Source organism: Rhea pennata, chromosome 17 (genome assembly GCF_028389875.1).
Source record: "Rhea pennata isolate bPtePen1 chromosome 17, bPtePen1.pri, whole genome shotgun sequence".
NCBI lineage: Eukaryota > Metazoa > Chordata > Aves > Rheiformes > Rheidae > Rhea > Rhea pennata.
Genome location: NC_084679.1, coordinates 16,902,548 through 16,917,410, shown reverse-complemented (window position 1 = coordinate 16,917,410; position 14,863 = coordinate 16,902,548). Strand labels below are relative to the sequence as shown.

Below are 14,863 nucleotides of genomic sequence, written 5' to 3'. Positions count from 1 at the left end.
CTCTTAGGAGTAGGGACTATGGTGAAAAACTGCTGCTTAAACGAAGATGGGCATTGGAAGGAATGCAATAAAAGAAGGCTTGAAAATAAAAGAATTTTAACAGAGAAGGAGCATTTGAGTGAAAGAAAGGGAAGTCTTCTAGATTCTCAATTCTTTTAGCCGGGGAAAGATATCTTACTTTCCCTATAGAAGCATGTGGTACTGCTAAGTAACTCATTACATGAGGCTACCCAGTGTGGAACAAAGAACAGAGGATTCTCCAATCTTAAATCTGTTACAGTCTTTGAGTTTTTTATACCAAACTGCCACAATAGTTCCTCTACCTTGCAGGCTAAAATTAATAGGAGAAGGAACAGAATAAATTGCCAGTTAAAATAAAAAGATTAACTAGAGCAACACCAGTGCCAATCTGCTTGTCTGTAATGCTTATCTAATCTGCATTACACCAGTATCCAAGCCTATCCGTGTATTATCCTTGCCGTTGGCTTGTTCTGCTAGAGATGGGTGACTGCCGTAAAGTTCTGCTTAATGGTGGCAAGTAGAGAGGGTCTGTCAGTTTGTAGTTTTGTACGTAGAGGCTTATCTCAGAGGAGGGAATCCTCAGTTAAGATGCCCATTCCTGTTGCTGGCTATGTAATTTATATTAGACTATCGCAGATTTTAAAAACAGTAATAAAGCTGCAAACAATGACTAAAATGAAAGTTTCAGTTTTACCTGAATCCTTTACCTGAATCCCCTAACTACTGGGTTACCAAGTCAGATCCTATCTTGTCTATTCATTTTGTGCATGAATTTTATATTCTTTGATAGCCCAGTTTCAATGAGAGTAACGGAGAACAACTTACCTGTACCAACTTGTCTGGTAATGGGAGATGAGGGTTAGAGCTTGCTCTAGCTGGGGAGGATTCTAGCACTGCTTCTTGGCTGAGGGCTGACCAAAGGATAAGGATAAAAGATGAGTATTAGGGCAATATCTGCCTGTTGTATTTGGGGAATTGCGAGCTCTAGTGAATCTGGACTCTGACTTCTGAGCGGACAGGAGTACTGGATGTGCAGCTGAGAGTTAGATCATCCTACTCTGATGACAAAGGAAATAACAATCACAGAATCCCAGAATGGGTAAGGTTGGAAGGGACCTCTGTAGTCCAACCCCACTGCTCAAGCAGGGTCACCTAGAGCATATCAGGCAGGGTTGCATCCAGGCAGATTTTGAATATCTCCGGAGAAAGAGACTCCACAACCTCTTTGGGCAGTGGAGTTCCAGTGCTCTGTCACTCTCACAGGAAAGAAATTCCTCCTCATATTCAGGCAGAACTTCCTGTGGTTCAGTTTGTGCCCATTACCTCTTGTCTTTTCGCATGGGACGACTGAAAAGAGTTAGTCCGCATCCCCTGGACACCCTCCCTTCAGGGACTTATAGACAGTGATAAGATCCCCCCCCTCAGTCTTTTCTTCTCCAGACTAAACAGGCCCAGCTCTCGTAGCTGTTCCAGGACAGAGGCTCTAGTCCTCTGATCATGTTTGTATCCCTACACTGGACTCTCTCCAGTAGCTCCATGTCTCTCTTGTCCTGGGGAGCCCAGAATTGGACTCAGTACTCGAGATGTGGCCTCATCAGAGCTGAGTAGAGTGTATTCAATGTTTGAACATTTCTTTTTTTATTGAAAAATCTCAGTGTCAGAGCTTTTATTGTCTTCCTGTAATGTTTGATATAATCTCTAATAAATACTTGAAACAATTTTTTACTTCCTATTTGTTACAAATATTAACTAATTTTTTTAACAGTATTTGGAATTTAGACAGTTATGTTCTTGTTAGTTGAATACTAACTTTCATTCATTTAAGACGAAGATGTACATTTGGCTGCCTCGGGTAAAGTACCAGAAACATTAGTGAAACCTATTATTTTCATCCTGTGGTCTCTTGCTTTCCATCTTTAAATGTACTTGCATGTACTTAAATGTTTTGCTTGATCAAGCTTCTTCTAGTTACATGTACCATAAACATAAGTGCATGTAACTACACCTTTAAAAATGAAAAGATTCAGCTTTATTCTAAATATGGCTGCTTTGATCACAAGTCTTGATCTACACAGGCCAAATGATTTTTCTTAAAGAGGAAATATGGAGTATATCCATATAACAAGCATCTATAATGCAGCAGCCTGTAAAGGGAAGTCTGACTTGGCATTTCATTTTTTACAACAATATCTAAAATTATATTCACTAAACCCCTAAATTGGGACCTGTAAGAAAGAAGAAATGATGCTTCCCTGAGAGAGGAGCTTGTGGGTTTCTGCTGCTTGACTTATGTTATTGCTGCTGCACTCTTCCTCATTCAACATGTGGTCTCAGCTGGTTTCCTGTGATCCCTTAAGGTTCATAGACTATATAGCAATTGAACTAGCAACTTGACTGATATATAGAACCATACACTTCAGAGCTGTTGAAGTAGATACTTAAGAGTTTTTGCTCTCTCTCTCTCTTTTTCTCTGCACATAGCCCTGTAATAAATCCTTGTGAGGTATGCCAATAAATTACAGTGTTAGTGCCTCAGACTAAAATTATATAATCTTTTTAATTGCAGGTTCCATTACAGCTTATAGAAAGTGTTGAGTGCCGCGATATATTTCAACTCCATTTGACTTGCAAAGACTGCAAAGTTATAAGGTATGTCCACACTGAGTGCTGGAGGGGGCGTAACTTTACTTTCCCTGTGCTGCCAACATCTGTGATGTTCTAAGGAAATGTTTTTTTGTTCCTTTGTGTACTTACTCCCCCCCCCCAAAAAAAAAAAATTTCCTCCTGTCCTTTTTGTATAGGGTAGCTAGACATTTTTGAGAAGAGGATAGAGGGAATACGGTCTGCACTGTTGCTTGCTGCTGTCTAATATAGCAGAAAGTCTTGGTCTGACCCTTTAATTCAGAAATTAATTTTAGTATCACTGCATTTTCCCTGTCTCGCAATATATTGAAAAAGAAAGTAAGAGTATCTAGCAATAAGGTAGAGCCAAGTCTGCAACCCACCCTGTTAGCCAGCAGAGCAAAGCAGACAGCATCATGTAGAAGGTAGTATAAATCTGTTTCTGTCCTTCAGCATTCTTCCAGAGTGCCCTAGAAGCCTGTGAGCTTCACCATTTCCTGCTTTTATACTGGAGAAATTAATGTTGATCTATAAATTTTAATTAACAAGAAAGGAAAATTTCTTTCTGATTAAATGTTTGTTGGCAGTACCTTTTGTATAACGAAATGAGTTTCAGCCATATCTGAGCACTCAGAATGTTTAACAGGCCAGCTGCTTCCTGAAATGCTGTATTTTGATTAGGACTGATTTTACTTTAGAAGTAATATTTAATTCAATTTGAATTAAATATTGAACTTCCTCTTAACTTGTAGCTCTTGACATTTGAAAATTCAGCCTTCCTGTCTACATTAATTTGTTTTTTCTCTTCAATCGTAGAGTGAATACAAATTACTTGTATATAACCCCTTCCTTTTGAAATTCCCTTCAAAATCGTAACTCTGGGAATTAGTGCTTGCTAACACTGATCACTGGAAGTGTGAGGCCAAGATGCCAGATTTAAAACACGCTTACATTATTTTTCTTGAACAAAATAATTTGTATTGTGAATAATAGTGCTCAAGTGAAGCTAGTGTTGAAAATAACAAAATACCGACTTGATAAGAATTTTTCAAGTTTTTACAGAAGCTCCAGTACTTAGAAAGAAAATGCAGTTTTTAGGGTGAGCTGCATCTTATCTAATCATAGCTATGTAGAAGATAATTATCTCGTTTAAGCTAGTAGTCTAGGCTCACTTTATAGTTGGTGAAGAAAATGCCTCCAGGCAGCGGTTTCTCTCAGTTATTTTAGACACATTTCTTAAGACAGCTTGAGTTGGATGTGTGTTTTCCTTCCACTAAATGACTTTTAGATATTTACAGGTGGGGGTGAGGAATTCTGCCCTTAGAGAACACAGATGCTATCATTAGCCATGAATGCAGTAGAACACAGCCTGAACCAAATGTAAATACTTGGTGTATGTTTTATAACTGTTAAATCTTGAGAAAATCTGCCAGAGAAAAATGAATTGCTAATTTTACTTCCACCCTTTTGTTCTAGAGGGCCCAGGGAACCTCTTTGAAAAGACAAACTAATGTAATTTTCATATACTGCTCTGAAGATTAGTCTCTCCTGCATAGGGAATATTCATGGCGGTTTGTTGTTAGTCTGTAACCTCAGGCAAAGGTCAAATCCAAAAACATTGCTTCTCCTTGCCATCAAGGCCAGGGAAGAGCAACATAGCATATGAGGTAGGGAAATAATGTAAAATTTCAGGTACTGGAAGATGTCCTCATTGTTCTCAAATTAAGTGGATTCAGATGGTATTTCTCCTATGTCTAATCAGAAAATGCATTCTTGCTTGCAGGAATATGATACATTGGTACAATGTGTGTGAGGTTTTTGAGATGTAATTCTGAGACAAAAAGATGCTTATTCTCATCTTTAGCTTTCACAGAAGTTTTGATAGATCCTCTTGTCAGATCTTACAGTCTGGTGTCTTTGACTGAAAATTAATAGAGAAATGTATGGTTCTGGGGCAGGTGTCAGTTCTCTACTTTTGAGCAGTGTCAAGATTGGCTTAAGCGACTGAACAATGCCATCCGCCCGCCTTCAAAGATAGAAGACCTTTTTTCATTTGCCTATCATGCTTGGTGTATGGAGGTATATGCCAGCGAAAAAGAACAGCATGGGGATTTGTGTCGGCCAGGTATGTGGAAACACTTTGGTTATCATCGGATATGCTTTGATTAGTAACTGCCTGTTTGTTACTGAAATACAGAATTCTCCAGAAATGGAAGAGACAAACAGTAATGTATTTAACAATGTAGTTCATTTCCCTACTCGACAGATAGGTTTCAATCTAACATTGGTTTAGGATATAATGGAGCATTTACAAATCAAATAATTTGTGTCTTGAATTAGTAATTTTTACTTCCCCATGGCTTACTTATTTCTGGATATTATCCTCCTATAAAGAATTGAATTACAGTTAAAATAAATCCATGGGAATGTAATTGAAGAAGCTAATCCAAGCCATTATAATCTATTTCTTTACATGAAAGTATTTGTCCAGTATTTGATAGATTTTGAAGAAATTTAATATTTTATGCATACCTATTTAAATCTTCTGTGAAAAAAATTCTAAATCTTATCAATGTATGTATTGGACGATTTGAATTATAGCTCACAAGATCAACTTCTATAGTTAGAAGGCACAAGTCCACAAAATACATAGCTTGTTTTTCTGTTTCTGAGAGTTGGTTTGGGATACTTAGGAAAGTCTAGGTTATACAACTTGACTCAAAATTCTTCTTAAAATGCCAGCATTTCAGGAGGAAAGGACAAAATGTTAAGGCTAAAGTTTTGTTTCTTACGGAGCAGCGAATCTGTGATTTCATGACATTCAGAGTAGCTGAAAATTCAAGGGACAAATCAAGCAGAATGTTTCATTTTTCCTGCTGGGGTCTTCAGCATAAGAGTAATTGTAATTTCCTATATTTCCCTAAAACACATAAGGAGTATTGAGGACTGGGGCTATTTCTGATATTCTCATTTGTTATCCAGAAAAGTCCTTGAGCATACCTCACAAGTTTTAATGACCAGTTCTTCACAGCAGCTGATAATGAAACCTATCCTCTGTGCTGAGCGAATATGCTGTATATTGCTGTGCCAATAAAAAGTTAAAAAAATTAAAATTCATTGCTGAGGAATAACATGGCGGAGGTTGTTACCTTGCTGGAATGTATTATTACAGTTTCATCTCTACATTGACAAAAGGTCTAATATGGTATAGTAGTATATGGTACCAACCAACTTTTGTAAAACAGGGAGCTGGTGTATTTGATGAGCAGCTGGCTGGAAGATAATAAATGCAAGGTCATGCAGGGTATAAGAGTCCATTTGAGAAGCAGGAAATAATTGGCAAGCTCCAGTCTAATTGATCTGGTGATAGGGAAGGTAATGCTGAGCTACAGTGCCTATATGATTCTGAGAAGAACCTTCTGAAGAAGCAGCACAACGCAGGAGCCAGAACTATTTCATTTTTATGATACTTCTTTTACTAGTTGTATGAGGTATAGGGAGTAAGTGATTATTGCTAGTCAGGTCCAATGTATTTATCAGTGTATATCTTAAAGAGTGAATATTTTTCACTTGCACAAAAAGTGGTGCCCACATTTTACCTTTCAAAAAGTATAAGAAAAATAATCTTGTTAGCCGTCTCTTATGCAGATCTTTACACATTCTCCATATGGTAAGCATGTCTAGATTTGCAGCTGTCAAAAAACTCAACTTTTTACATGTTGGATGTATGATTTGACATGTGGGGATGAATAATATCATAGCTTTTCTCTTTCAGAGTTAATCAATTCCTGTAATTAGACTGCTGCCTTTACTCTTATTTTACCTGCTTTTCCATATTTATCTTTAGTCTTTAGTAAATCTTTAGTAAGATCACATAAAAATTTAGGTTTCAGACAAATTCATTACATTTTACAAAATTACATTACACAGATTCCTGTGTCTATTGTATATATCTCATATATTTAAAGCCTTTAAGGGTTTTCTGAAACACGTAACAGAAATGTGTGATACTTAAAGCATTAATTTTTCAGTAGATTTTTCCCCCGTTGATTGATGCTCTGTCTCATGATACAGTGAAAGAGTAATTTAAAGAGACAGGCGATGAACAGACTTCCAGAATTGTTTTATCTAGCGATGCTCAAACATTCATTAGATTTATTAGGTTTCCTAGCTTTTCGAATCTGGAAATTCTGTACAAGGGATCGTGCTCTGCACTTTGAGTACCTTGTAATTCTCTAAATTTGCTGTTTATCAGAATAATTTTTCTTTGCTGACATTGTATATTTGTTCAACTGTATTTAGATGCTTTTTAAAATATGTCCAGAAAATGAATGGAACTCATTCTGATTCCTTTAATATATTAATCCAGGAATTTGCGAGGACTTTGTGACTGATAATTGTGCCTAACAATCATTTATGCATTTTATCTTTATATCTTGGCTATGAGTCATGGAAGAATAGTCTCCAATTTAGAGATGGAAAACTGAGATGTAGGTTAAATTACGGGGTTTGCCTACAGTCACACAGGAAGCCTGTTGCTGAAATTGCGTATTAAATTGAGATTGCCTAAGTTTCATGCCACATCCTCTTTATTAACCTTTCACGTATCAGTTAGACTGGAGCTTCACATTCTCATACAATATTCTCAACTCTGGAAAAACTACTAGCATTTTCTCACTGAGATTGCTGATGGCTCTAAATACTGCTTGATTGGTTCTGGTCTGCAGTGTTACGTGTTTTTTATAGTCTTACAGAAACTAGACATGTCAGAGGAAAAGTCCTTTATGGATTTGGATTTTCTGAAGAGCTGATCAGTGAGAGCCATCAGCACAAACTCTGGCACTCTTGTTTGATACAGATTTTCAGAATAGGGCTGTGAAACATAAACAGTTTTCTTTTTGGACAATTCCTTTCTCTTTTCAGTTTTTAGTAAGTATGAATACAGTGGTGTCTTTCTCCAACTGTTTTGAAAGGTAGGATGCTTACGATGTATTTCACATTTATTTCTCTATCTGCCTTTGATACCCAGGAGAACATGTAACTTCAAGGTTTAAAAATGAAGTTGAGCGGATGGGTTTTGATATGAACAATGCCTGGAGGATTTCCAACATCAACGAGAAATATAAGTAAGTTATATAGGCTGCTGATTCACAGCCAAATGTCACCTCACAACACTAATTCTGTTATGGCGATTACTGGAACTTTTTCCAAATTCTGAACTCCTTAACTCTGGGACAGTTGGAGTTACGATTTTTTGCTGTTTTATAGCATGAATATGCTTTTAAGGCAGCATTTAATACTATATTAGCTGTTAAATTTTTGTAGGCTTAGAAATACCAGATTTTAATGTGCTTGCTGGTGCACTTCCTAGAGAATTAAGTAATCTAATGCAAGAAGGCAAAGCCTTAAGTGAGCACAGAGTGGAGTTATATTGAACTTTTAATAACTTTTTTTAATGTATCTTCTTCTCTAACTTAGGACAAAGAATTGTTAAAAAAAAAAAAAAAAAAAGTTGGCTTTGAAGAGTCAAGCATGTAGACCCAGAAACTGTGACAAGAAAAAGTCTATCTCTAGTTCAGAGTGTGTGGGCAAATGACCTCTCCTTTTTCTGCTGAAGCAGATGAAGGTGTTTCTCCATTCACAGCTGGGAGGACAGAGTGTACTGACTGACCCCTAATCCTGTGCAGTGCAGAAACAGCAGCTAAACTTTGTAAGGACACTTGTTTCATTCCACTGTCTTTGCAGGATAATGACTTCCAACTGATGACTGGCAACACTGCAAGGAGGATGTTTGTTTAGGTCTCAACAAATCTAGTAAAGAAAAAATAACTATTCTTTACATATTTTGTACTTAAGAAAAATGAAGAAAACTTTAAATGTCATATGGAAGCAGGATGACTCAAACTCACTTCTTTCCTTTTTGTCCCCAGCACTTGAGAAAAGAGTGTTTTTCAGGACTTTTTTATATTTTCTGAATAGAATAAACATAGTCATATGATTAAGTCTGTCCTTATGCAGTAAATACATCTTTTTTTTTTTAAGTGTTTCTACTTCAAAGAACCTCATTGCAGGAAAATATAGTAGCATACAAGAGGTTTAGGAGATACTCTTTTACGTTTTGAAGGCTTTCTCCTATTAATGTATTTACATTTGAATGAACTGTAAAATGTGTTGCAGTCTACAGACCAGGAATGGGAACCTGCTAGAACCAGCGGCACATAATGCTGATTTTTGTTGTTTCCCACTTCTTTAATTGTGTTTTTTTAAAAGAGCTGATCTTTTCTCTTAGCCAAAGAACAGCCAAAATGGAGGATATTTTAATATTTCAGAATACAGTTCTGTTAGAATTATAACCTTTATGTCCTGTTCTTAATATATCCCTCGAAATATTGATTAAGTAGGGAAAATAGTATTTTTGTGTACTCTCAGAATTATGACATTCAGTCCATATGTGAGATTGTGCTCATCTCTCCAGTAGAATAATTCTGTTCATTTTATTGCCTGTTTGGACTGTGTATGAAGTTTACAATTCAACAATATGTTACAGTCACTACTGACTGCTTGTGCTATTCCAGCTATCCGTACAGGCTTTCTGCACTCTGTGCTAGTCATTACTTCCTTAGTTAAATTATAAAGTAGGAGATGTATCTAGTAGAGGCAAGTGCCAGTTAGCCAGTCATACATAAGACAGCACATTCAGATTCCTGCCTTCACAGGGAGTTACTTAGCCAGTGGACATTTCCTCCCTTGAATGCAGTAGCCCACAATGGCTCTATTTCTATGTTTTGTGACCCAGGAAATTGAGTGATGAATTCTTAATGAGGAATTTCTGTTCTGTGGTCCAGTTTATTTCAGCTGTTGTAATTCAAAATAAGCAGCATACAAATTTCCTGTGGAAACACTAACTTGAACCTTCAAATTCTGAAATGCGTTTATGCATCTTGATGTTCGTAGTGCTTTTTATGTCTACTGAAGAGGAATTTATTAACATTCAATGAACCAGGAATTAATAAAATTGCATAGTTTGCAGAGATGAGCATCAATCAGGTTACTCATACTCTTTTTGTTCTCTGGGAAGCTTGTGTTCAACTCTTTGCACCACTTTTCTCACAGACTCTGTGGTAGTTACCCGCAGGAAATCATAGTTCCCGCCTGGATCACGGATAAAGAGCTAGAGAGTGTGGCAAGCTTTCGGTCCTGGAAACGTATCCCTGCTGTTGTGTACAGGTGAGGTCTCACATATGGAACAGCTTTCACCAGACTGTTAAAGGGGTGTTCTAGTGAATAAAGCTGAAATAAGTTAAAATGGGAATCTCAGCTTGTAATGAAGGTTGCTTAGGTGCTGTCCTCTGGCTCCCTGAGCCTGAAAAATTCTAACAAAAGCCTTAAAGATACTTCAAATTAGTATTTTTACAACCTATTCAAAGTAGTGAGAGGTCTGCCTTGCATCTTGCTGTGTTCATGCATTTGTAACATGATGCAGAGGGATGTAGCATGAAGGACAAGGATCTACCAGGATGGAGTTGGAGAACTAGGCTGGAAAGAGGCAACAAACCTGGCAAAATTGCCTCTGTGCTGCCTGTTAGAGCGGTACCAAAGTCAACGTGTTCTGGGATTACTGGTGCTGATGCACTGTGGGGTTCTGTCTGCAGTGAGACCTTGTTATTCCACTCCAGAAGGATCACAGAAGCAGTGTAGCTTATGAGTATTATGGACAATCAGGAGAACAAGACCCTGCAGCTAAACACAAACCATCAGGAGAAGAAGACCCTGCAGCTAGTGGGTGGTTTGTATTTAGCTGCAGGGTCTTGTTCTCCTGATTGTCCGTACTATTCATACTACTTGGTTGAACGGAGGTGGCAGGAGAGCCGTCATATGAAACCAAGTTCAAACCTGTATTTAACTGACAGTCAGCTGTAACATGTTATGCCTGATAGTCTGTGGTCTTTTTGTCTTCATTTGCAACTTGCATGTGTAGATGTTCTGTTTCACCTGGAAAGGACATTTTGACAGTGTTAAACAGATAGTGAGCTGTTTCTTTCTGGTTATATTTGTCATTTTCCTTCTCTCCATAAGTTCTCATCAGGGAAGTAGCTTGAAGATACAAGTAAGTTGTTTCTGAAACCTTCTCCTGTATGCTGGAGCTTTGATGGTTGTACAGTCTGCCTTGGTGCCATATTGAATTTTACTTTATAGACACATAGACACAGTTATTTTTCCTCATATTTCTGGATAGTTCTTTGTTTGATGGGTGGCATTTTTATCACAGTACAGAAGCTTTCTATTGCCTGCTTCTTTCTTTCATTTATTATAGTAACATCTATTTGAATAAAAATTAGAAACCCTGCCTTGTTTGAAAAGTTATCATGGAAATGATGATGCATTGAAATACTCAGTTCCTTGTGCTCAATTTCTGTAACTAACATAAAAACTGCTTGGTGATAATGTGGCAGATCAGGAAGCTAAGTAAATCTTGTAAAATTTCTCTGAATTTTTCTGTCACTTTGGTAGTCCAATGGGGGTAAACGTCCCAATACGAAGGAAAAATCCTCTGATATGCAACCCTATTTTGTTGTTTCTGTTTTGTACCCATTCAGATCTCCAAGGATATAACATAGCTGCACATACTGGCCCTTGTCAAGCCATATATAAAGTGAAATAGACTTATTACGTGTTCATTCCAAGTGTAAATAATGATTTATATGTTTTAATTACAAACAGACATTGCAAGAACACTCAAGCTTTGCATCTCCTACAACTCATTCTTAGGGCATTCACCTCAATTAAGAGTGATTTTTTCTTTTTGAATATGAAAATGAAAAAAAGTAAAAAGAAGAAATAAACATAGCTGAAGGAGTGATAGATAGCACCCCTTATTAGATACTCTAGTAGTTTTTCTCTGATTCTGACTTGGATATTTGGAAGAAGAATCACACAATAAAGAAGCTCAGAGAAACTAACATTCATTGTCAGATTCTAAAGAGATTTAAGAGAGACATATGCAAACTACAGAACTATGTATATGTATTTTAAACAGATTTTTAATCAGACAGTCTCTTGCTTAAGCCGAGTCCAGCTTTTCTTCATAATAAAAGTACTTTTCTGAGAAATTATTCTTTGGCAGCTTCTTTAATGAGTAATATTTTTTTAGCATCTTTTTTCAAATATTCTGGGACTTATCATTTAATGTTTTGGCTACTGTTCTGGTGTTACTTATCTTCCCCAAAATATATAAAATCTCTTTAAAAAAAATCAAATGACTAAGAGTTTAGAAAGATAATGAATAATGATAATTCCATTAAGCCTGCCCAGTCACCCATTCCTTCTAAACAGAGAGATGTTGAAGAGCTGTTCCTTTGAACGGCAGCCTAGATTTACAGGTCAGTAAAGCTGACAGAGTTTCCATGTGGCCTAGGTGCGAGGAGCAAGTATGCAAGAGTGAAGAATAGCGTATGAAACATCATTTAGCTGGCATAAAGAGTTCTTGTTCCATGCGGGGAAAAGGGATTAATTTGTGGCAGAAGACCATTATCTTTGCATCCTTCTACCTTTTCTCCTTTTCTTCCAAATAAGCAGTTAGCAGTCTCTTTCTAAATGTTAGGAATTGCCCTCATCCTCTGTTAACCTCTGTGAGGGGAAAAGTGCTTTTCAGCATAGGCTAAATTTTTAAGAAGTGAGTTATTTGATTATTATGGTAATACATACGTGCACATGCGCACACACACATGTATATATATAAAACCTGTATTTTTTTTGTATGATTTTGTGTCCACCTTTGAACAGTGCATTTCAGGCCTCTTTGTGCCTTTTATGCAGTTGTTAAGTAAGAGGTGGGGGCACTTCACCTGCAAACCTGTAACACTTTATTCAGTGACGCCCCTGCCTATCTGCACCACCACTACTCAGAAGAAGATGAACCACTTTATTGGCATTGTTGGGTCCTTTGCATTCTGGGGGCATTTATGGGAGAGTGATTTAAATATTCAGAAGACCTCATGGACTGAAATTATTTAAGCCCTGGCATTTAATTTTCTACACTTTTGTTAAGTCTACACACATTGAATAACAACATAATATTTCATTTGTAATCTCAAAACCAGTGGGAGAAAAGTTTCTCATTGTTGATCTTTTTTTTTACCTTGACAATTAGTAATAGATTTTCAAGATACCCAGTTCATCATTCTGCACTCTAGTAGAACCCAAATCAGCTAGCAGTTGATAATCCATGGAGTTGGAAATCCATATATAGTTTTCTTTATGTGTGTGTAAACATTGTAATAGCTTCTTCGCTTACCTTTGGAGGAGTAAGGGAGAAAAAGCTCACTGGGCATTTTTTATCTGTTGAAGATGATTTTGGGACTGTTAATTTTGTTATTTACTGATCACAAAATCTGCTTTTTTTGCTTTTCCTCAGGAAAAAAAAGTAATAATGACTTTTTAAAAACCCTTCTAATAACAAATCCTAGAAACTTCTTTGAAGCTGGGACAGAGAAAGACCAGAGAGATAGACACATTGCTACAAACAACTCATTGTCCGTTCCAGTAAAGCATTCAAAAGCTGTGACAGTATGTACAGTCTGAAAAGAGGAGCAGGCTGAATTCAGAGCCAAAGTTCAGAAATACTGAGTTGAGGTTGGATTGCCAAGCATTGCACCTATTTTGTGAAGAGACCTGACTTCCAGAAAAAAATCTGACAGCCAGCTTCTGCGGTTTTCGTCAGGGTTTACCATTTTTGAAAATGTAGGCACATATTTAGTTAGAAAAGATGGCCCTTCATATAGTTTTTGTAGTTGATTTGTTTTGCTCCCAGAAAATCAATAAGAGGAGATACGTTTTGGATTTTAAGTAAAGACTCTTTAGAGGACTTCACCTACATTATGTAAACATTGTGCTAAAGTCATGAGAACCTACTTGGAAATTAACCGTGTTGAAGATGTCTTTTTGTCTTTCACGCTGTTGAAGGTTATTACCCAGGCAGGCAGCATTTTTGCCAGCACAGGAAGCAAAGGTAAACAGAAATTTGCAATGTACTTTACTTGCTGAATTATAGTACAGTGAACTGCAGTAATGACTTTTTAGGTTGTAAGTACTAGCAGTTAAGCAGTGATACGCAGTGGACTATCCAAACCCTTATTAGTGCTCCCTGGTGTAATTTTAAGGGACTTAGTGGATTTATTGTTGTGCTCAAGAGGCTGAACACAAGGAAGATTAAGCATATGCAGAGGTGTATCATGCATCACCCAGTGCTTTATAATGGGCTCTGTAGTTATTTAGTGAGTGATTTACTGTCTAGTTTCTACAAGGAGGCTGTAAGTTGCGCTGTCGCAAGAGGGCTAGGAAGGGGGTTGATTTACAGGGAAGGAGTTGATTTATTTTTTTAAAAACATTTTTAAGTTACTGAAATCTGAATTACACCATTTTACCCTCAGATCTATCCCTAAAGACGAAAGAGTCACACTTAAGTAATTTGTTGTTCCTCTGGACAGCTCAGTTATAATGAGTGTGAGTGTGATTCATCAGACCTCCAACATTACCATAAATAGAATTGTTAGCCAATTTCTGCTGATACATCTGAACATCACGTTATTTGTTCAGGCTTAGGAGTATTAGGGATTCACAGCTGTCAAAGAACTCAACTTTTGTCCTAATGGTTATTATTCATGATATAAATGGGAAACAGGCACCTGGAGATGAAAATATATCTGTTTATGACTCTATGAAAATGATTTTGCAGGTAGGTAGTAATGGAATCTGGAAAAACATATGGGAAGGTAAAGGAGCTTATCTCAAATGTTCAGAATAGATTTCCTACGTGTATAATGATGTTTTGTTTTCTTGTTTGTGTAAGTACATGGGGGAGCTAGGTGGCATTGTGGTAACTGACATACACATTTCACTGAATTAATCTTACATCATTAGAGTTGTCTCTGGAAGGCTATTCATTTCAGTAGAAATACATTTCCTTTGCATGGAGCTGACTGGCATCTCTGCCATTCTGATTGCTTCTCCTTTGAGTCTGTTAGTGCACAGTGTTAGTTGCTTCCTTTCAGTAAAGGAATTTTATTTGAAGCAATTACAAAAAAGCCAAAAATATTTAAAATACAGGTATCACAAAATATTTTATTATTTTAAGTTTCTGCAACAAGGAGCATTTACTGGGTTGCTAGTGACATTTTCGAATGAACAGCATGAGGCAGCCACTGCCACCTACTGCTGTACT

General features: G+C 37.0%; 1 protein-coding gene across 9 annotated transcripts in view; it reads left to right on the top strand.

The window, feature by feature from the left end:
• Positions 1-14,863, top strand: part of MTMR3 (myotubularin related protein 3) — an 88,779-nt gene that overhangs the window by 47,125 nt on the left and 26,791 nt on the right. For all 9 annotated transcript variants that reach the window (XM_062590378.1, XM_062590375.1, XM_062590382.1 and 6 more), the window contains 4 exons: positions 2,588-2,670; positions 4,602-4,768; positions 7,673-7,769; positions 9,757-9,870. In XM_062590378.1, coding sequence (XP_062446362.1) covers positions 2,588-2,670; positions 4,602-4,768; positions 7,673-7,769; positions 9,757-9,870 — 461 coding nt within the window. The remainder of the gene's footprint in view (positions 1-2,587; positions 2,671-4,601; positions 4,769-7,672; positions 7,770-9,756; positions 9,871-14,863) is intronic.